Source organism: Chiloscyllium punctatum, chromosome 5 (genome assembly GCF_047496795.1).
Source record: "Chiloscyllium punctatum isolate Juve2018m chromosome 5, sChiPun1.3, whole genome shotgun sequence".
Taxonomy (NCBI): domain Eukaryota; kingdom Metazoa; phylum Chordata; class Chondrichthyes; order Orectolobiformes; family Hemiscylliidae; genus Chiloscyllium; species Chiloscyllium punctatum.
In genome coordinates, this window is record NC_092743.1 from 8,879,457 (window position 1) to 8,906,964 (window position 27,508).

The 27,508-nt window shown below is 45.2% G+C and overlaps 1 protein-coding gene across 1 annotated transcript in view; it reads left to right on the forward strand.

The window, feature by feature from the left end:
- LOC140476862 (desmoglein-2-like) overlaps positions 1 to 25,037 on the forward strand; it is a 54,488-nt gene extending 29,451 nt beyond the window's left edge. The window contains exons 9-16 of the mRNA XM_072569732.1: positions 1,371 to 1,556; positions 6,993 to 7,276; positions 8,061 to 8,206; positions 8,979 to 9,203; positions 13,667 to 13,906; positions 15,884 to 16,026; positions 18,731 to 19,114; positions 19,653 to 25,037. Coding sequence (XP_072425833.1) covers positions 1,371 to 1,556; positions 6,993 to 7,276; positions 8,061 to 8,206; positions 8,979 to 9,203; positions 13,667 to 13,906; positions 15,884 to 16,026; positions 18,731 to 19,114; positions 19,653 to 20,696 — 2,652 coding nt within the window. The 3' untranslated portion in view covers positions 20,697 to 25,037. The remainder of the gene's footprint in view (positions 1 to 1,370; positions 1,557 to 6,992; positions 7,277 to 8,060; positions 8,207 to 8,978; positions 9,204 to 13,666; positions 13,907 to 15,883; positions 16,027 to 18,730; positions 19,115 to 19,652) is intronic.
- Positions 25,038 to 27,508: the final 2,471 nt, after the last annotated feature.

Sequence of the window (27,508 nt, forward strand, 5' to 3'; positions counted from 1 at the left end):
TGTTCGCCAACATGAGTTGATTCAGGAGCCTTTTGAAAATGGCAAGTGGGTCCCGATTCTGAAATTCCCAATTTCATTTTCCATGCTTTCAATTTTTCCCATGTCTCGTTAAGAGTTACAGGCTGGTCTGATTCACTAGTCCACACCCAACACTCCCAACCTTGTTACCTCTACGTTCCTGAACAGTTTTCATGGTGTCGGGCCAGATTCTTAAAGAATCATGTTTCACTTAGTCCCGAAGCTGTTGTAAAACAGTGTCTGGTTGAGGGAACCTTTCAGAGGTAAAATTAATTGCTCCTCTTCCTGCCCACACTTCCACACCAGGTTTCTGTTAAAAACCGAAAGAAGTGTGGATGTTGTAAATCAGAAAAAAAAACAGAAATTGCTGGAAAAGCTCAGCAGGTCTGACAGCGTCTGTGCAAAGAAAGCAGAGTTAACATTCTGTCAGACCTGCTGAGCTTTTCCAGCAATTTCTGCTTTTGTTCAGCATTTCCATTTGCCCTATTTACTTGGGGTGGGGGCGGAGGAAGCCAATAAATTGCAAATAACTCCACCCTTACTCTCAAAGAAGCCCTACCCTAAGTTTCCCTGTAAATCTGTGACAATCACTCTCATTATACTTTTCATCAATGCAGAAAGTTAGGGCTGGTACCTAATGCCGTAAGGACTTTACAAGGTCCATAAGTCTGCAATATTGTGGAAAAGTTAGTCCAAAGATGTGCAGGTCAGGTGAATTGGCCATGCTAAATTGCCCATAGCGTTAGCTAAGGGGCAAATGTTGGGGTATGGGTAGGTTGCGCTTCGGCGGGGCGGTGTGGACTTGTTGGGCCAAAGGGCCTGTTTCCACACTGTAAGTAATCTAAGTAATCTAATCTAATCTACTGTGTATAGAAACAATGAACCCTATAGAAATAGTTGGGTGTGTAAAATAAATCTTTTTTTAAAAAGTCATTCATTGATAGCTTTCCACTGTTAAAAAAAAACTCCTTTTCATTACAGTTCAGTAAAAGTGTCAATCAAACAGATATCGAAAATCTCCATCATTGAACTAAGGGCAATTGCAACTTATTAACTTAGTGTAAACAACAAATACATTATAATATAAGATGATGTAAATCATATTGACATTAATATTGACAGCAGAGATCAGGCAGTCAGAGCTGTAAATCAGGCAGGGGTTCAGGCTTTTCAAGAAACTAATGACTATCTGGGTCTTAGTCAAGGCTGCTAAATAAAATTTCTTCCTCACATTCTCTCTGTATCTCTCACCCAACATCTTAAATGTATGTTCCCTGCTCTTGTACTATCAGCTCATGATGACAACCATGTGATTGGAATGAAATGCCTTTTTTTGTTGCTCTCGTCCTCAGTATGAAGTCTCTGTGGAAGAAAATTCACTGAATGATGAGGTCACCCGCATCAAAGTATTTGACAATGACCAAGAATTCAGCGATAACTGGCTGGGGCACTTTGATATTATCGAAGGGAATGAAGGAGGACATTTTAGGTTCGAAGTTGATGAACAAACAAATGAAGGAATCTTGGTTCTTCAAAAGGTAACAGTGGAAACCAGATAAAGTCTGCGATAGCTTGTAGTCAGCGGAACATAGATTCATAGACTCATAGAGATGTACAGCACGGAAACAGACCCTTCGGTCCAACTCATCCATGCCGACCAGTTATCCCAACCCAATCTAAGGATTCTTTCTTCTAAGATTGCTTAAAATTTTGTGACGTGTAATGTGAGGCAAAGGATTTTGGTGAAAAAAATAGCAAATTTGATGCCACGCATTGTTAATGATCCACAAGCAGCTCAGTTGGCTGGACAGCTGATTTGTAATGCAAAGTGACACCAACAGCTTGGCTCAATTCCCGCACTGGCTGAGGTAACCATGAAGGGCTCTCCTTCTCCACCTCTCCTCTCACCTGCAGCATGATGACCCTCAGGTTAAACCACCATCATCCATCTCCCTCTCTCTCTCTCTCTCTCTCTAATGAGACAGCAGCCACCCCGGGGTCCAGTAAGATTAGGGGGATGTTGTTAGTCAAAGCAGGAGCTTGGGGTGGGGGGGGGGAGGAAGCCAATAAGTTGCAAATAACTCCAGCCTTACTCTCAAAGAAGCCCTACCCTAAGTTTCCCTGTAAATCTGTGACAATCACTCTCATTATACTTTTCATCAATGCAGAAAGTTAGGGCTGGTACCTAATGGCGTAAGGACTTTACAAGGTCCATAAGTCTGCAATATTGTGGAAAAGTTAGAACTGGTGGTCGTCAGTAAACCAAGAGATTTTTAAAGATGTAAAAATGTTAATGATTGTCCTAACTATCACATTCTCTTTTTCATTCCCTCTGTATTTCTCAATTCAACCTTTCTCTCCTTTTTCAGATCTCTCTTTCCAGACTGGACTTCATGCTAGATTACCTGATTTCCTTTTCCTGTTACTTTCTCTACCTTTAGATCTAATTGTGTAATGAGCTGCATTCTTCATCATCAAAGGTCCCAGATGCACTGTTACTTGTGGCAGACTCCTCGTCAAAGTGACTGCTTACCACATCCTGCCGTCTCTTCTGATCTTGTACAATGTATGTTAATCCTCAGGCTGGATGGAAAGCTCATTTGTCTTATCCAAGCTGATCCCTCATACTCTGTCATAAGACTAAGTTGAAAATCACACAATACCAATTATCATCCAACAGGTTTATTTGAAAGTATAAGCTTTCAGAGCACTGTTCCCTCATCAGGTAGCTAGTGGGGTAGGATCATAGACACAGAATTTATAGCAAAAGATCATTATCTCATACAACTGATGTGATGTATTGAACAAACCTCAGTTGCTTTTAAGGCTTTAATCACTTCGAATGGGTTGCAGGTTTCAATTCATTAGTACGTAAATCCCAGAATTTCTTTCAAGTCACATTCCTGAGATAATTTAAGGTTTTATAAAAAAAATGATATCTCAGCTCAGATAATTCATTAAAGGTGTGAGGTTAGAGTCTGTCTGTATCCCAGCCTTGAGTCAGACTGGTTTTATTTCCAAAGTAGGAATTGATGAAATGCCACATGGACTGACTGCCTATAGATTGTGTGCTTTTTGAACAAAATAGAATGTATCTGCAAATATAAATCTGCAAATGTGAATTCAGTCCATAGGCTTATATGTGTGCGTGCATGTGAGGGAGGGAGAGATTGAGAGAGAGAGAGAAAGTGTGTGTGTTTGTTTGTGTGTGTGTGTAAGCAAGTGTCCGTGCATGCATAAGTACATTCGAGGTGGTACGTGTGTGTGTGTGTAAGTGTGTGTGTGTGCGTGCATAAGTACATTCGAGGGTGGTACGTGTGTGTGTGTGTGTGTGTGTGTGTGTGTGTGAGACTGTGTGTATGAGAGAGGGTTTACATGAGTGTGTGAGTATGATCGTGTATAAGAGTGTGTGTGTATAGTGTAACGGGCTCACCTGTAGGGTGACATGAATCCAAGATCCCAGGTGAGGCTGGTTAATGTAATGTCTGAGCTGAGATTACACCTTTTTTAATAATACCTTAAGTTATCTCGAGAATGTGACTTAAAAGAAGTTTTGGGATTTACATATTAATGAATCAAAACCTGGAACCCATTCTAAAAACTGGAAGACTTAACAGCAATCTAGGTTTGTTCAGTATATCATTTCAGTTGGAATACACTATGACCTTTTGCTATAAATTCTGTGTCCTATGATCCTGCCCCACTTGATGAAAGAGCAGCACTCTGAAAGCTGGTGCTTCCAAATAAACCTGTTGGACTATAACCTGGTGTTTTTGTGATTTTTAACTTGGTCCACCCCAATCCTCCACATCATACAAAAAAACCATGAGACATGATGGCAGAAGTGGACCAATCAGACTATCATGTGACGTTTAAAACCAATACAACGATGAGGCTAAATAATATTAATATATGATATGTGTTTTTCTTGGCTGTGACATTTTCCAGTTTGACATGTTTGATAACATTTTCCTAAAATATATGTCTAAAAAGGAGAGTCTCAGCTGTCCCAAATTCCTGCTCATAGGTCACCACCTTTTCACACAGAGGTCTTCTACATCTCATTGTAATGAGACATCCTCGTGACAGTAAATTGCAATGGTATATTGATACAATGTAAATACCCTTCTGTAAACTGTGGTGTATGAACGTGGAATGCTGACAGCTGCTAACATTGGGTGCGTGGGTGATAGGTGCCACCTTTTGTGGATTCTAATTGCCTTGACAATGCCAACTCATTTTTTTCATTCATTGTGGGTATGAGGGTAATACTGATCAGGCCAGCGTTTATTGCCCATCCCTAATTGCCAAGAGGGCAGTTAAGAATCAACCGTATTGTTGTGGGTTGGGAGTCACGTGTACAGCAGACCCAGGTAAGAATGGCAGTTTCTTTCCCTCAAGGTCATGAGTGAACCAGATGGGGTTTTTCTGACAATGAACTCATGGTCATCATTAGACTCTTTAATTCCAGATGTTTGTTGAATTTGAATTGTGCCATCTGCCATGGCAGGATTTGAACCCGGGTGCCCCAGAGCATTACCAGGGTCATTGTCTCTCGCTGGGTGAAAAGTGTGTTTGTTCTATTAATCTGTCTGAACATAGAGATAGCACTTCACCTAATGAAGGAGCAGTGCTCTGAAAGCTTGTGATTTTGATTAAACCTGTTGGACATTGGAGTCATTGGGGACATTTAAGCAACTGCTGGACATGCACGTGGATAGCAGTGAGTTGGGGGGTGGGTAGGTTAAGTTACTGTATTTGACATTAGGATTAAATGTCGGCACAACATCGTGGGCCAAAGGGCTTGTTCTGTGCTGTACCTTTTCTATGTTCTATGTCCTATAACTTGGTGTCATGTGACTTCTGACTTTATAGCAACACAGGATGGGGAGGAGGTTCTTTAGCCCCTCAGTTCAGTTTAGCCATTCAGTGAGATTATGGCTCTGTTTCTCTGAGTTCAAATACCTTTCCAATTGTTTGCCCTTTTAGGACTAACAAGCCCAGTAATGGGTCTGGGGTTATACTTCTATAGCCCCACACCCCTGTGAGTTGTCTGCACATTTTTCTTTCTGTCCTCTGGCACATTTCCAGTTTTAATGGATCCACCAGTACTGTCCATCTCTCTCAGTAACCCCAGTCCAAAGGAAATCCCTCCCTACCATTCACCTACAAACCGATCTCTCCAATTTAGATTTGCCTTTTGTACTTCCTTGTGAATCAGTGGCAGGCATTTTTAATCACTCTTGTGAATAGTCTTGGGATGTTGTGTTAGATGAAAGGGATGGAACGATGGCTCAGTGGTTAGCACTGCTGCCTCGTGACACCAGGAACCTGGGTTCACTTCCAGCCATCTGTGTGGAGATTGTACGTTCTTTCTGTTTCTGGATCGGTTTCCTCCAGGTGCTCTGGTTTCCTTCTGCAGACCAAAGATGTTTAGGTTAGGGTGAATTGCCCATAGTGCCCATAGGTGGATTGGCTCTGGGAAATGCAGGTTTACAGGAATAGGAAAGGCGGGTGAGTTTGGGTAGGATGCTCTTTGGAGAGTCAGTGTGGAATTGTTGGGCCGAATGGCCTGTTTCCACACTAGGGATTCTAAGATCTGGAATCTTCTATGATAAAGGTGCCAGATGAAAGCAGTTTATTACTGCTGTGCATTTTTTATTTTGTATGTGTTGAACATAATTTTAATTTATTTATCTTAGCAATTGTAATCCAGTCCCCTTTATGGTGTATTTTTGTAGTGCACAGGGAATGATGTTTTATTGATGTGACCTTTCAAGGGCTATCGCTTTTCAAACCTCTTGTTGTCAGTAACTTTCCCTGCTGAGCTTCCCACTGCTTACGGGTTTCAGAACTTAGAACAAAATACAAAAGTTTCATTTGAAGTTTTGTGAAAAGCTTCCTGAATTTCCAAACACTAAAATAAAACAGAGAGTTTGACTGGATGCCCAATTTGAGGAAGGATTAATTTGCTTATTTATTTTTCCTTACTTTTTCATGGGGTATAGGCATTTATTGCCCACCCCTAATAAGCTCTGAGTCATATGTAGGCTAGACCAAGTAAGGATGGAAAGATTTCCTTTCCTGAAGAATCCTGGACTAAGTGTGGAATAGAGTTATACTGGGAGTCCAAGGGTTACATTGCTAGGAGAGAACACACAAACAAGTGTAGCATTCTCAAGAATTTATAAGGTTAAGGAGGATTTGCTTGAGGTGTTTAAGATAGGACAATTAGAGAGAAAGAATTTCCATTGCTTGAGTCCAAAATGCTTTAAGAGGCATCTGGATGGGTATATGAATAGGAAGGGTTTGGAGGGATATGGGCTGGGTGCTGGCAGGTGGGACTAGATTGGGTTGGGATATCTGGTCGGCATGGACAGGTTGGACCGAAGGGTCTGTTTCCATGCTGTACATCTCTATGATTGTATGACTCTAAAATGGGTGAATGGAGTTTAAACATTAGAGCCAGTCCTTTTGTAGGGTTGTCCGAGGTACAATAGATGAAATAGGTTTGGCTACAAATGGTCATTGGAATGAGACAGATTATTAATTTTAATTCTGAGGTTAAGAGAGGTATTATTCAAAAGTATTGAAGGATATTGGGCAAAGGGGGATTGATGGAATTAGCCAAAATGCATCATGATTTTATGGAGTACTGGAATCGGCTGTAAAGGCTGAACTGGGGAGGCAATGGACTAGACTATTAATGCAGAGACCCAGGTATTATGATCTGGAGACCTGGATTCGAATTGTGAATTTAGAGTCATAGAGTCCTACAGCATGGAAACAGACTCTGCTGACCATAATCTCAAACTAAACTCATCCCACCTGCCTGCTCCTGGCCCATATCTCTTGAAATATCCTTTGTCTGATTTAGAATTTTGACTAGATAAATTTTCTCAGGTGGGGTTTCATTTGGTTCCCCCTGCATCACTCAGCATTTGATACCTTATTCCCATTGTGCTGACCCACAGGAACTGGATTACGAAGAAGCACAAACCAGGAATTTGGTCCTTCGAGTCTCCAATAAAGCAGCCTATCACTCGTCAATTACTGGAGGAGGAGGTGGAATGTTATCTGTGGGTAAACCAATCAGAATCAAAGTCAACGTGAATGACAAGAAAGAAGGCTTTTCATTTAAACCAACAACGAAGAGGCTCACTGTTAGTGAGGATCAAACCAAAGTTACGATTGGTCAATCATTCGGAAAATATCCAGCCATCAGTGCTGACACTGGGAAAGAAAGTGAACGCACCAGGTAAAGGGAAGTCCATGGAGAGTGTGTGTGTGTGTATGTGTGTGTATTTTCATTCAATCACGGGATGAGGGTGTCATTGGCCAGGCCAGTTATTGCTTATCCCTAATTACTCAGAGGGCCATGACGAGTCAACCCCATTGCTGTGGGTCTGGAATCACATATAGGCCAGATCAGGTAAGGAAGGCAGTTTCCTTCCCTTAAGGACATTAATGAACCAGATGGGTTTTTCCGACAATCAATATGAGTTTCATGGCCATTATGAGATTTTAATTCGAGGGTTTTTTAAACTGAATTCAAATTCCATCATATTCCATGGCAGGATTTGAACCCAGGGTCACAGATCAATACAGGGATCTCTGGATTAACAATCTGGTGACATTACCACTACCATTGCCTAACCTGGCTGCAAATGTGTATGTATGCATTCTGTGTGTGTACGCACGCATGTGTGTGTCTGTCTGTATGTGTATGTGTTTTTGTGCGTCTGTGTGTGTATGTGTGTGTATGTGTGTCTGTCTGTCTATGTGTTTTTGTGTGTCAGTGTGTGTGTGTTTGTGAGTGTGTTTTTGTGTGTATGTGTGTGTGTATCTGTGTGCATGTGTTTTCGTGTGTATATGTGTGTGTCTGTGAGTGTGTGTTTTCATGTGTATGTGTGTATGTGTTTTTGTGTGTGTGTGTGTGTGTGTGTGTCTGTGTGTGTGTGTGTATATGTTTTTGTGTGTATGTGTGTGATTTTGTATTAATGCCCACAAATACTAACACACAGTCCTGCTTTCTCGGACAGATATGCAAAGAATTCTGATCCAGCGAACTTCTTCAACATTAACCCTGTTACCGGGGAGATAACACTGAACAGAATGCCTGATCGTGAGTCACCTTATGTTGCTGATGGGAAATACACAGCAACTGTCCTGGCCATTGATAACGAAGGTGAGTGAGGAGTTCAAGAGGGATTGACTTTGAACAGAGCATTCAGCTTTAATCTGAAGGAAGATAGAAAGTCTTTAATCATTTGGAAGGTGTTTTTTGTCTGATTAACAGAAGCAAATAGAAACATAAAAACTCAGAGCAGGAGTAGGCCATTCAGCCCTTCAAGCCTGCTACGCCATTCAATATGATCATGGCTGACCCTCTATCCAAATACCAATTCCCTGCTTTGTTTTTCTCGATGCCTTTACAATTTAAAAATTATCAATCTCTTCCTTGAATATATTCAGAGCTCTTGTGGTAGAAAATTCCACAGCTTCACTCCTCTTTGAGTGAAAATTTGTTTCCCCACCTCAGTTCTAAAAAGTTCCTTTTAATTTTCAAATGCTGCTTGTGATTCAGGAAGGCTTCATTCTCTTCCATCACCGAGGCCCCTCACACTCACCTTCGGCCAATCGCAGCAACTCCTCGTTTCCCTGATCAGCCGAATCCCTTAATCCCAAGCCATCAGCTTCTCCCAAAGCTTCCAGACCCCCTTCCTGCCGACATGATAGCCTGACCCATCCTTGCTAAGCTTCCATCTGTGTGTTCCCAGCCATACCTGCAACACTTCCTGAAAACACTGACATTGGTAATTCTCTTTCTGTCTGTGGTTGTTAAGACATTTCCTGCTGGTCATTATTTTAGATTGTCTTGTGTCCAAGATGTGTTTTATTAGATTTCTGTTCTCAAATAAAGAGATTTTTCTTTCTTTCTCCTGCTCTCTCTCTCACAGGACCTGTTCCTAAAACAGCCACGGGTACTGTGGTCCTTGATGTGGACGATGACAACGATAATATTCCTCTCATTCACAATCTCCAGCCTTGTATGTGTGAGCAAGCAAAATCTCTGCTTGTCACAGCACACGATGCGGATTCCTATCCGAACGCAGCTCCGTATCATTTTAAATTCAATAATGAACCAGGCGTCACAGACAAGTGGAAGATTTTAATGAAAAATGGTAAGATTGGGTGCAGTCATAGAGTCATAGAGATGTACAGCATGGAAACAGACCCTTCGGTCCAACCCGTCCATGCCGACCAGATATCCCAACCCAATCTAGTCCCACTTGCCAGCACCCGGCCCATATCCCTCCAAACCCTTCCTATTCATATACCCATCCAGATGCCTCTTAAATGTTGCAATTGTACCAGCCTCCACCACATCCTCTGGCAGCTCATTCCATACATGTACCACCTTCTGCGTGAAAACGTTGCCCCTTCGGTCTCTTTTATTTCTTTCCCCTCTTGTCCTAAAATTATGCCCTCTAGTTCTGGACTCCCAGGGAAAAGACCTTGTCTATTTATCCTATCCATGCCCCTCATTATTTTATAAACCTCTATAAGGTCAACCCCTCAGCCTGTTCAGCCTCTCCCTGTAGCTCAAATCCTCCAACCGTGGCAACATCCTTGTAAATCTTTTCTGAACCCTTCCAAGTTTCACAACATCTTTCCAATTGGAAGGAGACCAGAATTGTACGCAATATTCCAACAGTGGCCTAACCAATGTCCTGTACAACTGCAACATGACCTCCCAACTCCTGTACTCAATACACTAACCAAAAAAGGAAAACATACCAAAAGCCTTCTTCACTATCCTATCTACCTGCGACTCCACTTTCAAGGAGCTATGAACCTGCACTCCAAAGTCTCTTTGTTCAGCACCACTCCCTAGGATCCTACCATTAAGTGTATAAGTCCTGCTAAGATTTGCTTGGGGTGGCACAGTGGCTCAGTGGTTAGTACTGCTGCCTCTCAACATAAGGGTTCCAGGTTTGATTCTAGCCTCGGGCAACTGTCTGTGTGGAGTTTGCATGTTCTCCCCATGTCTGCGTGGGTTTCCTCCAGGTGCTCTGGTTTCCTCCCACAATACAAAGATGTGCAGTCAGGTGAATTGGCCACGCTAAATTGCCCATAGTGTTAGGTGCGTTGGTCAGAAGGAAATGGGTCTGGGTGGGTTACTGTTTGGAGGGTCTGTGTGAACTGGTTGGGCCAAAGGGCCTGTGTCCACACTGTGGGGAATCTAATCTAATCAAAATGCAGCACCTCGTGTTTATCTGAATTAAATTCCATCTGCCACTTCTCAGCCCATTAGCCCATCTGATCAAGACCCCATTGTAATCTGAGGTAACCTTCTTCGCTGTCCACTTTTGGTGTCATCTGCAAACTTACTAACTGTACCTCTTATGCTCATATCCAAATCATTTATGTAAATGACAAAAAGTAGAGGACCCAGCACCGATCTTTGTGGCACTCCACTGGTCACAGGCCTCCAGTCTGAAAAACAACCCTCCACCACCACCCTCTGTCTTCTACCTTTGAGCCAGTTCTGTATCCAAATGGCTAGTTCTCCCTGTATTCTGTGACATCTAACCTTGCTAATCAGTCTCCCATGGGGAACCTTGTTGAAAGCCTTACTGAAGTCCATATAGATCACATCTACTGCTCTGCCCTCATCAATCCTCTTTGTTACTTCTTCAAAAAACTCAATCAAGTTTGTGAGACATGATTTCCCACGCACAAAGCCATGTTGACTATCCTGAATCAGTCCTTGCCTTTCCAAATACCTGTACATCCTGTCCCTCAGGATTCTCTCCAACAACTTGCCCACCACCGAGGTCAGGCTCACTGGTCTATAGTTCCCTGGCTTGTCTTTAGCGCGCTTCTTAAACAGTGGCACCACGTTAGCCAACCTCCAGTCTTCCGGCACCTTACCTGTGACTATCGATGATACAAATATCTCACAAAGTAACATTTCAGCGAGGAAGGATGATTGTCTGAGAATTGCATTGAATTTCCAGCAAAGAAATTGTCCATTCGGCCCACCTGTTATATGCTGGTATTTATATGTTTCGTGTTAGCTCCCTCTTACTCCCTCTCATCTTTTGTTTAGCTTTCCCCAACACCTATCCATGTCCTTCCTCTCAACTGATCCACATTCACTCTGTGTGGAGAAGTCTTTCCTGATTTTCCTTGCACAGAAAGTGATGGGGAAATCCAGGGAGAGAAGAGAAGTTAACATTCCTTCATCAGAATGGAGTTGCTGCTTTCCCTACTGGAGTTATTCAAGACCATGTTTTGTCTTTGTGTCTTAGTCCCCTCCCACAGTTGAGAACATCTTCTCTACCTTGAGGGTGGCACAGTAGCTCAGTGGTCAACACTGCTGCCTCACAGCCCCAGGGACCCGGGTTCATATGACCATAAGAGCATAAGACATAGAAGCAGAAATTAGGCCATTCAGCCCCTTGAGATGCTCTGCCATTCAATCATGGCAGATATGTTTCTCAACCCCATTCTCCCCCTTTCTCCCCATAACCCTTGATCCCCTTTACAATCAAGAACCTATCTATCTCCATCTTAAATATACTCAGTGACCTGGCCTCCACATCCTTCTGTGGCAATGAATTCCATGGATTCCCCACTCTCTGGCTGAAGAAGTTTCTCCTTATCTCTATTCTAAAAGGTCTTCCCTTTACTCTAAGGTTGTGCCCTCGGATCCTAGTCTCTCCTACCAACATCCACTCTATCCAGGCCATTCAGTATTCTGTAAGTTTCAATTAGATTCCCCCTCATCTTTCTAAACTCCATAGAATATAGACCCAGAGTCCTCAAACGTTCCTCATATGTTTAGCTTTCCATTCCTCGGACCATTCTCATGAACCTCCTCTGAACACGCTCCAACGCCAGTACATCCTTCCTGAGATTTCGGGCCCAAAACTGCACACAATACTCCAAATGTGGCCTGAGAATTCCAGCCTCAGGCAACTGTCGGTATGGATTTAACACATTCTCCCCGTGTCTGCATGGATTTCCTCCGGGTGCTCCGGTTTCCTCACACAATCCAAAGGAATGCATTTGGATTGGCCATGGGAAATTGCCCATAGAGTCCAGGGATGTATAGGATAGATGGATTAGCCATGGGGAATGCAGGCTAACAGGGATAGTCGGAGTCGGATGCTCTTTGGAGAGTCGGTGTGGACTTGTTGGGCTGAATGGCCTGTTTCCACACTGTAGGGATTAGTCATAAAGTCATAGTGATGTACAGCATGGAAACAGACCCTTCAGTCCAACTCGTCCATGCCGACCAGATATCCCAACCCAATCTAGTTCCAGCTGCCAGCACCTGGTCCATTTCAGTACAAACCCTTCCTATTCATATACCCATCCAGATGCCTTTTAAATGTTGCAATTGTACGAGCCTCCACCACTTCCTTTGGCAGATCATTCCATACACACACCACCCTCTGTGTGAAAAAGTTGCCCCTTAGGACTCTTTTATATCTTTTCCCTCTCACCCTAAACCTATGCCTTCTAGTTCTGGACTCCCCAAGTAAATCTATCCTCTCAAGACCTCACTGTGATTTTGAAGACCTCTATCAGGTAGTACTCAGACTTCCAATGGTTGGAGAAATGAGCCATGGCACCCTCAGAATTACCTGGCCGTTGACCTTCCAGCAAGGTCTTCATTCCATTCTCCCAGTTTCTCCATCTCCCTCATGTCTGTTCTGATACTGGCTACATCCCTGGAAAGGAGCACAATGTGACCACCAAAATGTTGTGAGACCTTTAACGATCAGTGAGAACCGAAGGGAAACCCAGTGAATCATCAACCCCAGGAATTTAAACCATCAATTTTCCAATAAGGCTTTATTCTGCTTTCATTACAGTGCCCCAGTTATGACAGCAACCAAAGCATATTCTCCTCTATGTCCAGCTAGTAAGTCCTCCACCTCGGCCATCTCTTTTACAGTGGGAACTACCATATTCATGACAGATTGCTCTCACAAAATCCATAATGTACTGTCTGCTGTTAGCTGTGCTTCCTCAATTGAACAGCACCCGTGGAAGAATTCTGAGTGCGCCAACTGACAATTTATGATGAACCGTTGAGCTTGTAGCAAGGTCCACTTTTTCGCTGGTAGTCGTGTCAAAGCCAGTCTCTGCAAACAAAGAGAATATGTTCAAACCTTGAACCTTTTTCTGAAATGCCCAGGAACTTGGGGAACCTCCAGATAGCAACTATTGCTGTCTCAAAGACAACACCTTGACCAATCAGAGTCATCTTACCAACAAATCAGCACCCTTTTCTCCTATCATGAATTGCTGTGACTGTTTGAAATTTGGCGTCCTTCCCTCTGGTCTAATGAGTGCAAGATACAACATGTTGGAATAGAAACACAGAAAATACGAACAGGAGTAGGCCTTAGAGCCTGCTCCACAATTCATAATGTGGGCTGATCATAGGACTCAGTCCCCTGTTCTTCCCATACCCTTGGATTCTTTGAGCTACAGGAAACCTATCTAACTCCTTTTGTCAGCAATGCTCAAGAGACTTGTAAGGAAATGCTTTTAACAATGTGGCATTTTCTCATTACGACCAATGTCTTTTAAAAATCTCTCCCTTGCTTTTTTTTCCCCCCAAAAGATACCAGTGCAGAGCTTCAGCCTTTATTTGACCTCTGGCCACACACCTTCAAAGTCCCCATCAAGGTGGAAGATAACCAGGGGTCTGGTAAAGTCCAGGACGTGGACGTAAGCGTGATCGAATGTGCCGGCAATGACCTGACCTGTACTCCCGACAAAATGCGGCAGATTGGATCCAAAAAGGCTGCCCTCGGCGGGCCTGCGATTGGTCTCATGGCACTTGCGGCTTTGTTGTTACTTCGTAAGTGAGAGAATGTACAGTCACTGCTAGACAATAGCACTAGTACAGGCGCAACAGGCCAAATCTTAACAATTCAGTGCTCCAGTTCACTTTTGAAGCCACCCTTCCCCCACCGCCAGGATATCCTTCTCTCCCTCATCATCCAGCATCCTCTGAAATGCATCGATACATTCACCTCAACCACTCCTTCCCATCTCGAAAATGAGATGTCAATTGTGCTGGAAGCCATGATTGGGTGGATTTAGGGGAAGGGGGATCCACAATTTCCAGGCATCCATGTGATTCCAGGCCAATCATCAATGACGGTGATGTCATTGGATTGCAAGCACCCGCTGAAACGACTCTTGCGAGCTGTTCCATTCAAGGGGTCAAGTGGGGATGGGCAAGGAATGTGGACCTTGCTAATGAAGCCCACCTCCCATAGAAGAGTATTGTGAGGAGCTTGTTCCGATTTGGGGATTTTCCATCCTTTCCACACCTTCCCAATATTGCCATGCCATCACTTGACAACATGGGGCTGGGGAGAAGGTGGAGGGGGATGGGGCAGGTGGGGGGGGGGGCAAATGGGGCTTATGGGTGGGAATGGGGAGTTGTGAGACAACGGGGCAGGTGGCGGGAATGGGTCAGGTGGGAATTGTGCAGGCGGGAATGGGGCAGGTGGGTGGGAAAGGGGCATTTGGGAATGGGGCAGGTGGGTGGGAATAGGGCAGGTGGGAATAGGGTAGGTGGGCGGGAATGGGGTAGCTGGGAATGGGATAGGTGGGTGGGAATGGGGCAGGTAGGAATAGGGTAGGTGGGTGGGAATGGGGCAGGTGGGAATAGGGTAGGTGGGTGGGAATGGGGCAGGTGGGAATGGGGCAGGTGGGTGGGAATAGGGCAGGTGGGTGGCTATGGGGCTGGTGGATGGGAATGGAGCAGATAGGAATGGGGCAGGTGGGCAGGAATGGGGTAGGTGGGAATGGGGCAGGTGGGAATGGGGCTGGTGGGCGGGAATGGGGTAAGTGGGAATGGGGCAGGTAGGTGGGAATGGGGTAGGTGGGTGGGAATGGGGCAGGTGGGAATGGGGCTGGTGGGTGGGAATAGGGCAGGTGGGAATGGGGCTGGTGGGTGGGAATGGGGCAGGTGGGAATAGGGTATGTAGGTGGGAATGGGGTAGGTGGGAATGGGGTAGGTGGGTGGGAATGGGGCAGGTGGGCGGGAATGGGGCTGGTGGGCAGGAATGGAGTAGGTAGGAATGGGGCTGGTGGGCGGGAATTGGGCAGATGGGAATGGGGCAGGTAGACGTGAATGGGGTAGGTGGGAATGGGGCTGGTGGGCAGGAATGGGGTAGGTGGGAATGGGGCTGGTGGGTGGGAATGGGGTCGGTGGGAATGGGGCATGTGGGAATGTGGCAGCTGGGAATGGGGCAGGTGGGAATAGGATAGGTGGGCAGGAATGGGGTAGGTGGGAATGGGGTAGGTGGGTGGGAATGGGGCTGGTGGACGGGAATGGGGCAGGTGGGTGGCAATGGGGCTGGTGGACGGGAATGGGGCAGATAGGAATGGGGCAGGTGGGCAGGAATGGGGTAGGTGGGAATGGGGCAGGTGGGAATGGGGCAGGTGGGGGGAATGGGGAATGTGGGAATGGGGAAGGTGGGCAGGAATGGAGTAGGTAGGAATGGGGCTGGTGGTTGGGAATGGGGCAGATGGGAATGGGGCAGGTGGGCGGGAATGAGGTAGGTGGGAATGGGGCTGGTGGGTGGGAATGGGGCTGGTGGGTGGGAATGGGGTAGGTGGGAATGGGGCAGGTGGGCAGAAATGGGGCTGGGGGGTGGGAATGGGGCTGGCGGGAATGGGGTAGGTGAGGGGAATGCGTCAGAATGCATTGGGGCAGGCAGCGGCCAGTGCCCAGTACATCCTTTTACTCTCTTTTACCAAGAAATTTGATGGCAATTTTAATAAACCACATTTCTGACATCATCAAATGATTTTTCCGCAGTCGCTCCCCTCCTGCTGCTTTTCTGCAACTGTGGTGGTGCTGGAGGACCTTTTGCATCGGCTAAAGACTTTAAACAAATCCCCATTGAACCTCTCGGCTACCTGGAAAAGATCAACTTCGAAGGAGGTGGTGAGGCAGACACGGTCTGTATTCACATTATTTCCTTTTTCTAACCTGCCCTCAGGTACATTGCAGCTCTTGGCCCAGCTGTTGTTCCCATTAATAGGGGCAGGCGATGGCCTCGTGGTGTTATCACTGGACTATCAATCAGAAACTCAGTTAACACTCTGGGGACCCAGGTTTAAATCCTGCCATAACAGTTGGTGGAATTTCAACTCAATAAAAAAATTTGGAATTAAAAGGTTAGTGATGACCATGAAACCATTGTCAATTGTTGGTTCACTCATGCCCTTTAGGGAAGGAAACTGCCATCCTTACCTACATGTGACTCCAGACCCACAGCAATGTGGGGTTGACTCTCAACTGCCCCCTAGGCAATTAGGGATGGGTAATAAATGTCATGCAGCAAAAGCTGCCCTCATCCCATTAATGAAGAAAAATAAACTTTCAGTAACAGCTGCTTGAGAATAGAGCTTGAGAATTTCAGGAAAATGATGGATGTATTTGAGGATGGTGATCTTGCACTCACCCAGACTGACAGAATGCCAAATTTCAAATTTCAAAACTAAAGTGGAAGCTTAAGGATACACTAGATCCCTGATGCATTTTCCATGGACAAGCCCTTGATCAATCAAGGTCAATTTGCCATCTTTTTCTCATGCAGTATAAATTGTTGTTCCCCTTGAACATTATGAGGAGGTGTCAGTGTTGGGCTGGGGTGAACAAGGTTAAAAATCACACAACACCAGGTTATACTCCAACGTTTTTATTTGGAAGTACTAGCTTTTGGAACGCTGCTCCTTCGTTAGGTAGCTAGTGGGGCAGGAACATAAGACACAGAATTTATAGCACAAGATCATAATGTCATGCAACTGATACGATATATTAAACAAACCTAGATTGCTGTTAAGTCTTTCATCTTAAGACCATAAGACATAGGAGTGGAAGTAAGACCATTCGGCCCATCGAGTCCACTCCGCCATTCAATCATGGCAGATGGGCATTTTAACGCCACTTACCCACACTCTCCCCGTATCCCTTAATTCTTTGCAAGATTAAGAATTTATCAATCTCTGCCTTGAACACATTTAATGTCCCAGCCTCCACTGAATGGGTTTTAGAATAGGTTGCAGGTTTCAGTTCATTAGTATGTAGATCCCAGAATGTCTTTCAAGTTACATTCCCAAGATAGATTAAGGTTTTATTAAAAAAAGTGACATCACAGCTCAGACAATTCATTAAATGTGAGAGGTTAGGTCTGTCTGTATCCCAGCCTTGAGTCAGACTGGCATTCTTGTGTCTACCCAGGTGACTACAAGATAGAAAAATAGTGTGTCTTGTTCTCCAACAAAACTTTTCTATTTAAAAAGAAAAGTTCAGACAAAGAGCAAAGGGCGAGTGAACAGAAGAGTCACCTTGCAAGTTTTAGATGTAACTTTTGAACCCCTATTTACTCCCTTCGCTGGCCTGGTAATGTAAGGCAGCTGGCTTCATTAACAGCCACATATTCACTTCCATTAACTATCGGGAGAGGCTGAACAGGCTGGGGTTATTTTCCCTGGAGCGTCGGAGGCTGAGGGGTGACCTTATAGAGGTTTACAAAATTATGAGGGGCATGGATAGGGTAAACAGGCAAAGTCTTTTCCCTGGGGTGGGAGAGTCCAGAACTAGAGGGTATAGGTTTAGGGTGAGAGGGGAAAGATATAAAAGAGACCTAAGGGGCAACTTTTTCACACAGAGGGTGGTACATGTATGGAATGAGCTGCCAAAGGAAGTGGTGGAGGCTGGTACAATTGCAACATTTAAGAGGCATTTGGATGGGTATATGAATAGGAAGGGGTTGGAGGGATATGGGCCGGGTGTTGGCAGGTGGGACTAGATTGGGTGGGGATATCTGGTCGGCATGGACGGGTTGGACCGAAGGGTCTGTTTCCTTGCTGTACATCTCTATGACTCTATGGTGGCTCAGTTAGTTTGTCACAAAGCTAATCCCTTCTTTTCTAAAAAAGCTGTTTCTTGGCTCAAGGAGATTCTGTCCTTGATCTTTTTCAGAGGTGCAATAAACCGGGCTGGGCTCCAATCAGTGTGGTTTGGTACAAAGATGAAAAAAATTTTCAAAGGCCTTTTGTTTATATGTAAACAGATGAGACTTCAGGTCAAAGTGGTTATGCTTTAGAAGTGACTTGTATAACGAAAGGGGAGTGGTCAGCTCTCTAGCTGAGCTCAGCTGAGCTGAGTAGTTTTAGTTTAGTCTGAACTGTAAAGTTCAACAGGGAGCTGTGTGGAAACTCTCTTTTCTGCCCTTCAACTTCAACCTGTAAGCATGTGTTCCATTTATACTGGGTTTTTAAGGGGAGTTTGCTTATAAGGACTGTTGTGTATATTTGAAACAGCATAATTAAGTCTAGCTTGGACAGACTGAGTTCTGTAGGGGTTCTTTATTCTGTTCTTTATGTTTCATCTTACTCTGGGTAATTTTCACTGTACACTTACCAGAACAAATTGCAAAGTTAGGTCTAGGGCTGCCTGCTTAAGAATGTTTTGAGTGGTCCGGCCTAGTCCATAACAGGTTGAATAGCACAGCTTCTGATCTACACTAGGGGCAAAGATGGACTTGTGACGTGGCTCCCTCCCTATTCGAGGAAGTTGTGGGGTTGTAACTCAGACGTTTCTGGCAGGGAACCAAAGAGGAAGGTGATTAATCTGTTGCTATTCCTCCTTCTTTAGAGTTCTCCTTTGCTTCTGGCTGATGGAAAGACATCCGGTGGGATGGCCGCTGATGGGATGGGAGTCGGTGGAACAGCAGCCAGTACATTGAACGCTGGAGGAATGGGAGTCAGTGGAATGGGAGCCAGTACATTGAATGCTGGAGGAATGGGAGTCGGTGGAATGGCAGCTGGTTCGCTCTCTGTGGTTGACGGCTACAACAGTAGATTCTCACAAGAAATAAAACACACAGTCGGGGGTTCACAAATAATCAATGCGGGAGTAGCACCTGCTTATCTCGAGAGGAGTTCAGTAGCAGGGACGTATCGGCCTATCTCCGGAGCAGCGCATGAAAGAAGAAAGTCAAGCAGCTATAAAGGCTACATTGGATCCTATATTAATGAGGTACATTTAGTTTATTAATGATATTTATTTAATGCTGTGAAATGTAACGTGATTTGTAAAACTATGCCTTTCTCAGCAGCTAAGGCAAAAGTTGAATGTAATTCTTAAAAGGAACCATGATATTGCTAATTTTATTTTATTCACTCATGGCTGGCTGGATCCAGCATTTATTGCCCGTCCCTAATTGCCCCTTGAGAAGGTGGAGGTAAGCTGCCTTCTTGAACTGCTGTATTGTAAGGACACCCACAATGCTGTCAGGGTGACCTTGAAATATTGTAATCCATTTGATGTCAGCACACCCACAGTTGCCCATCGTACCTGTGGTATATATTGACGCTTTGTGATTCACAGCCTCGGAGGCCCAGATCCCTCTGCACTGTGGCTTCCTGCAGCCTCTCTGCTTTTCTAATCTTCCCATCCAAAATGGAAAAGCTCACATTTTCCCACGAAGTGTCTTTCCTGCTGAAATTTGCAAAATTGGGGCACCCAGTTTGACCAGAGCAAGCCTTCTCATTGCATTTGACCTTTTGCTTTTTAGAAATTGGATGGATGTGCTGAGGAAGATCAGAACCGTCCAGCCCGAGACTGTCTCCTGGTCTACAACCACGAAGGCGATGGCTCACCAGTTGGCTCCATTGGCAGCTGCAGCTTTATTGAGGATGAACCCCAATTTAAGGACTCTTACTTAGATGACCTGGGCCCAAAATTCAAGATGTTGGCTGACATCTGTGTTGGTAAATTTGAGAGTCAAGCTTTGACCGTCAGCGCTGATCCTCCTGTCAGAGTCGATCCTCCTGTCAGAGTCGATCCTCCTGTCAGAGTCGATCCTCCCCTCAGAGAGAGCTTTTCGACAACAGAAACGTCCATATCATCCAGCTCAGGAGGATTTCATGGCTTGAACTTTGTCGCTGACCCACCACGAATGCAGAAGAATTATGTTGTGACCACAACGATCAATCCTGTGCCCGACGTGTTACCTGGCATTGCAGATTTGCCAGTTGCCCATCAAAATGTCATAATGACCAAACAAGTTACTGCCAATGCAGGAGGAATGGTCATAGACCCGTCGATCGCCCACCAGAATGTCGTAATGACCAAACAAGTCAATGCCAACGCAGGAGGGATGGTCATAGACCCATCGATCGCCCATCAGAATGTCATAATGACCAAACAAGTCAACGCCAATGCAGGAGGGATGGTCATTGACCCATCGATCGCCCATCAGAATGTCATAATGTCCAAGTCTGTTAATGTCAGCTCGGGGGGCACGCAAGGAATGATCATTGATCCATTGCTCACTCAGATGCCTGAGGTCCATAAAAATGTCACACTGAGCAGATCGATTCGCTCTGGCACCGGGCAGGAGCAGAACATGATGGTTGGCTCGTCACTCGATCAGATCCCTGTCATCCATAAGAACGTCACTCTGACGAGGCCTTCCCACACCCCTGCGGTAGGAGAGGGTGCCACCTTCCCGCTGGCCCAGAATAGTAGCACCACTCGCAAATCTGTCACATCCACTGACGGTGTGCATAAAACCATAACAAAAGTGACTAAAGTTACGCAGGTAATGCAGGAATAGACAGCGGCCGATAGAATTGGATTCATGGACAGAGAGGCACTTATGTTCAAAAAGCAATACTTATTTTTTAATTAAGCTGTAAAAAACATGGCTGCTGTGTGTAGCTCAGGTGCAATTTGAAAGTCAGCATTTTATGCAAGGCACCAAAATGCAGTATACTTCTTGAACTGCATCAACTGAAGTCACACTCTAAGGTCCTCACATGTTTTAATTAGTAAAATGTACATGTACACCAAATACTCCATTGGCTTTGTACTGATTGTAACGAGGTCAGCCAGGTAGAGCTCATTGAATATGGGTTCCCTGACTGGGGCTGATAACCTGGTCCAATCGGGGAGCCCTGGCTGACAGATAGAAACAGAAGTGTCAGCGTTTCTGGTCACTCGAGCAGCTGGCTCGGAGCTAGTTGGATCAGTGTCATGTACCGTGCGAGGAGCAGGAAAAACGATGTTTCGGGCAAAAGCCCTTCATCAGGAATAGAGGTAGGAGCCCTCCAGGATGGAGAGATAAATGGTTGCCCCCATTTATCTCTCCACCCTGGAAGCTCCCTGCTCCACACCTCTATTCCTGATGAAGGACTTTTGCCCGAAATGTCAATTTTCCTGCTCCTCGGATGCTGCCTGACCTGCTGTGCTTTTCCAGCACCACTCTGATCTAAGCTCTGGTTCCCAGCATTTGCAGTCCTCACCTTTGCCTCAGCATCATGTATGGTGCATGTGTAAATAAAGGGTGACTTGGTGACGGGATACTAGCCTCTGTGGAGGTGTTTCAGGCTGGTTAACGTTTATCTTTTTCTGTCGTGAAGCTAGCTTTTAAACCAAGACGGTGGAGGTAAAATATAAAACTGGTGTGATTTCTGATCATCTCAATTTACAAAACAAAAACAGAAATGCTGTAAATGCAAGGACAGAATCATTAAAAAAAAAGTCGAACATAGGAACTGGCCTAATCTGTTCCACCAATCAATACGATCTGATTTCCTTGCTTCACTCACCTATCTGCCTCCCATAAGCCTTGACTTCTTTATCTTATCAAGAATCTATGTACCTCAGCACTTAAAGAAATAAATTTAAATTTATAAAGGTTTAAAGACCAAACCTCCACTAAAGTCTAGCCAAAGAAAATTCCACACTCTAAAGACCCACAAGTCAAGCAAACTTCTCGCGCCTTTTAAAGGAGACCTCTACTTCTTCAAATTATGCCTGCTGGTTTGATTCTCCCTCGTGAGAGAAAACATAATCTGGAAGTCCACTCTATCAAGTTTCCTCAAGATCTTATATGTTTCATGGATTTTAAAAGTGGAACTGCTTGATTGAGCTTGGGGCTGGATTTGACATTTGTCATGGTCCCCACTGCCTCCTCTCTCTAGTACAAAGCCAGGCAGATGCCCCATAGTCACATCCTGGATGTCTTTAGTCAAGTTGAGTGGGTGCTGCTGTGCCGTAGGGGCAGTGTCCTCAACAGTGTAGACACTGTGCCTCTCGTTGTGCCATCATTTAACTTTTCGGCCTGAGTCAAGAGGCCAATTGCATCACTGGCCCATTGTCAACCAGTTACACCTGCCCCAAGTCAGGAGTGTGCCTTTTGATCTTGCATCCAGCACCAATGTGCCACATATCGAAAATAAACACAACTAAGGTCACCATAAAACCATAAGAAATAGGAATAGGATTAGACCATTTGCTCCTCAAGCCTGCTCCACCACTCAAGAGGATCATGGCTGAACCGATGACATTCCTAGTAACAACATTCCTGCCCTTTTCCCATAACCCTTCATTCCCCGACTAATCAAGAATCTATTGGTCTCAGCCTTAAATATACACAAGGACTCTGCTCCCACAGCTCTCTGGGGCAAGGAGTTCCAAAGACCCCCAACCCTCAGAGAGAAGAAATTCCTCCTCATGTCTGTCTGAAATTGGTGCCCCTTTATTCTGAGACTGTACCCTCTGGCTCTAGACTCCGCCATGAGGGGAAACATCCTCTCAGCACTGACCCTGTCAAGCCCCTTAAGAATCTGATACGTTTCAATGTGATCACCCTCATTCTTCTCAACTCTAGTGAATGGAGTCTCAATTTGTTTAGCCTTTGCTCATACAACAGTCTCTCCGTACTGGGGCCAAAGTGCATTTGTCAGTCGCCTTCGTGTGCTGCCTGTGTTTGCGATCGGTCATGCTCACTTTCACTGTGGTTTACTGCAATTTCCCACGTCTGCACTGTCCTCAGGGGCTCTCCTGCTATTTTTAACTAAGCGTGAATCAGTCAGACTTCACCGCGTAATGAATCAGTGCTGTTAAAGCTTTTAAAACATTTTCTTAAAATTCACTCAGGTGCCAGCATGCTGCTGGCTGGGCCAGCTTTTATTACCAGTCCCTAGTTGCCCCTTGAGAAGGTGGGGGTGAGCTGCCTTCTTGAACCACTGCAGTCCATGTGCTGTAGGCAGACCCACAATGCCCTTGGAGAGGGAATTCCAGGATTCTGACCCAGTGACACTGAAGGAACAGTGATATATTTCCCAAGTCAGGATGGCGAGGGGCTTGGTGGGGAGCTTGCAGGGGGTGGTGTTCCCATGTATCTGCTGCCCTTGTCCTTCCCAATGAAAGTAGTCATGGGTTTGGAGGAGCCTTAGTGAATTTGTTAAGCATCTGTCAGCTGACACACGTACGGCTTGCAGGGTTTGGAAAGTGAATCAATAGCTTCCAAGTTAACACCTCTCAAAATTCTGACAGTGATCCCATTTCCTGTTATTGCAACCGCATATCACAGCGGCCATTTTTAGTGGCAACATCCCCATGTCTTTCATTGGGAACAGATACACATTGACTTTTTGTTGCTGAATTTTGTTCAGAAAGTAAGGAAATTCAGAGGAATTTGCTTTTAAAAATCAATTTGCCAGGTAGCTACACTGATAGTAACACGCCAGTGTTTAATTTTTTAAGTCCACACATAGTTTTTAACAATTAATCGGCTGACAGAATCCAGAGTCTCATTCAGTCGGAGCAAGGATCTTCCCAAAATACATCTATTTTGGGAGACTGGACATAGTATTTTGATTTATCAGTGGGCAAATACTTGAAGGGACAGAGAGGGAACACAGGTCTGGAATAATTTACAAACACACACACACACACACACACAGCTGGAAAAACTCAGCAGATCTGGGGAGAGAGATCAAGAGTTAATGCTTCGAGTCAAGAGATCCTTCTTCAGAAATTCAGGACTAACTTCAGAACCTGTCTGAAGAAGCGTCTTTGGACCTGAAGCATTAACTCTGCTTTCTCTCCACAGATGCTGCCAGACCTGCTGAGCTTTTCCAACAATTCCTGTTTTTGTGTCTAATTTCCAGCACCTTTCAGTATTTTTTAATCTGGGATTATTTGGGTAGTTTTATTAAAGCATTGTCCCAGGCACAGCGAACTGAGTCAGTTTCTACGGTGCCATACTGTTCTTGAGTCAAATAGATCAGCACTTATTGAATTGAATAACGGTGAACAAATCAGAGAAATCAAATACTTAATGACAACTGACAAAGCTATATAATATTCTGGATTAGTGGTGCTGGAAGAGCACAGCAGTTCAGGCAGCATCCAAGGAGCTTCCCTGAACTGCTGTGCTCTTCCAGCACCACTAATCCAGAATCTGGTTTCCAGCATCTGCAGTCATTGTTTTTACCACAAAGCCATATAATACTCATTTTATCATAGATCTAGTTTCTAAAAACAAATATGATTGCCACAAATTAATAACAGGTTAAAAGTAATGTATATAAATGTAATGAGAAGTGTGTGAAACCTATGGATTCATACAAATGTATCTAACATAATTATATATACAAACCTCAGCTTCAAATTGCCTTTAATTTCATATGTTAACAGAGGGGGAGGGATAATGAGCACAGATTTAAATACCTTTCAAAACCAGAAATTGCTGGAGAAACTCAGCAGGTTTGGCAGATTCTGTGGAGAGAAAGAAACAGAGTTAACAGTTTGAGTCCAAATGAGCCTTCGCCAGAGCAATTTCTGTTTCTCTTTCAGATCTTCAGCATCTGCAGTTCTTTGTTTTATTAAATACTGTTATGGTTGATAACCAGCAGGATTTTACAAGTGTGAAAGTGGAAAGAAAGTTTTTTTCTTGCCCCAAGGAAGATATTTACCATGCAATTTATAGGTACCATGGTTCCAATCAGAGTGCATTGTTTGAATTGGAGACATTTTAATTGTATAGATATTGTTATAACTTTCTGTTCTATGCAAAGGCTTTAAACTTTTCAATTCGTTCACTGGATTTATTGTAGATATTTACATTTGAAGCTACACATCAAAATAAACTTTTTTTAAAAAATTATCTTTATTGTGAGAGTATCTTCTGCACAAATGTCACATCAAATGGTTGCAATCTCAAATAAAAATTAAGATCTAAACATAATGCTGTTTATGAAGGTCAAAATGTCCCATTCTCCTCCTACTCCACCACTACCCCTCGGCTCCCCCTATCACCTTATCTCTAGCTGCCTCCATCTCTGTCCCACCTCCATCCTCTACTTTCTGTCCTCACCTTCCTCCCTCAGCTCCTCTGCTTTCTCCATCCCTCGTCTATCTCCCTGTCTCTATCCTTACTCCTCATCCCTATCAATCCCCTTCACTATCTGCCCTTTGCCAACTTCCCATCCTTATGCAGCTCACCCTTCTACCTTCCCTTCTACGTAACAGCCTCCCCTCCATTCACTCCCCCTCCCCTCCATCTCACTCCCCCCTCCTCCTCACCCCATCCCGATCTCTACTCCCCACCTTCCTTCCTCTCCTCCCTCCTACACCTCGCCATCTTTCTCCACACCTCGCCATCCATCCCTCTTCTCCCTACCCCTCACTCGACCCTCACCTTACTCCTGTGCCGCTCCCTGTTCCACTCTCATCTTCTCCCCCAAACCCCTCACCACTCTCACTATCCCCTCAAACCCCTCCCCCCTCCCACTTTCTTCACCATTCCCTCCCACTCTCTACTCACAGCCACCCTGGCTTCCCCTCTGTTCCCCTGCCAATCTCCATCTCCCCACTCAAACCCCTCCCATCCCACTCCACTATTCCCTCTCATCCAGTCTCCCATTCCCTGTCCCCTCCTTCTTCCTCATAACCTCCCACTCTCCCCCATACCCTCCCCATTGCCTTCACCTCTTCTGTGTCTTCCTTCCCCCAACCCAAACTCTCCCCATCACCCCACTCACATCCTTTCCTCACACCCCCCTCCCTTTCCATCCCTCCCTCTTGCCCAATCACTCCCTCTAACTCCTATCTCCTTCACCCTCCCTCCTCAGCCCTCACCTCCCTTCTCCCACCCTTGATTACTCCCTTCTCTTCCCCCTTCCTCCCTTCCTCCCTTCCTCCCTTCGCTTTCCCTTCCCTAATGTCTTGTAAGTTTTCTTTATTCCAGTTGATTACAATGCTTTATGGGATTTCATCGATGAACATGGCCGACTGTTATTTAGAAATGGGGTATGATCTGATTTCGGACACTATTGTTTTCTGTTCCTCCCTGTTTCCCTCTCCTCCCCCTGCTCCCACCACCCTCAATTTGTCTCCCCTGCCCCACACCCCTTCCACTCCGCCAATTCCCACCACCCTTCTCCTCCTTTTCCCATTCCCCACCATCCCCTCTCCCTTCCACTCCTTACCCCCTTTCCCTCCACTTTTCCTTCCCTGGCTAAAGACCCTCTCTTTTTCCATCTAACCTCATCCCTCAGCCCTAACCCTGAGCTTTAGGGAGCACTGACTAAGCTGGGGCGATATTCCCTAAAGTGTCGGAGGCTGAGGGGCGACCTTATAGAGGTTTACAAAACCATGAGGGGTGTGGATAGGATAAATTACTAAAGTTCTTTTTTCCCAGGGTAGGGGAGCTTAAAACTAGATGGTATCAGTTGAGGTGAGAGGCGAAAGGTTTAGAAGAGACCCAAGGGGCAATTTTTTCACGCAGAGGGTGGCACGTGTATGGAATGAGCTGCCAGAGGAAGTGGTGGAGGCTGGTACAATTACAACATTTAAAAGGCATCTGGATGAGTATATGAATAGGAAGGGTTTGGAGGGATGTGGGCCGAGTGCTGGCAGGTGGGGCTAGATTAATTTAGGATATTTGGTCAGCATGCATGAGTTGGACCAAAGGGGCTGTTTCTGTGTTGTAGTATGACTCATCTCACATACCGCTGTCACCCCCTCCCCTCTCTTCTTGTTCTCCTTCCTCCCCCCTCACTTCACCCTCACTCCTCCAAATTATCCCCATTCCCACCTCCAACCTGCCCAAAGGTCACCCCTGCTGCCTCACTCCAAATTTTTTCCCTTCCCCTTTCCCAAATTTACCCTCCCCTCCCCAAGATTGTTCCTCACCTCCCAAAATTCACACCCTCCCTCCAAATGTACCCCCCAATTCACTCGTCCCAAATTTGCTCCCATCCCCCAAATTCTCCTACCCCCTCCATTCACCCCATCCTACCTCCAACCTGCCCAAAATTCTTCCCTTTCCCAAATTCTCCCTCCCTCCCCACTTCCTCCAAATTCTCCCTCCCTCCCCACTTCCTCCAAATTCTCCCTCCCTCTCCCTTCCTCCAAATTCACCCCTTCCCCTTTCCCAAATTTACCCTCCCTCCCCAAAATGCACTCTCTCTAAATTTACCCCAATTCACTCCCTCCCTCCCTCACTAGATAGCCCCTACCCTACTCCTCCACTTTTCCCTATGTCCCTCCCCCTTTATTTTACCCCACCCCCTCCTTCCCTGTCCCTCCCCCTGTGTGTGTGTGGAAGGGGAGGGGCGAGCTTGACCCTTACCT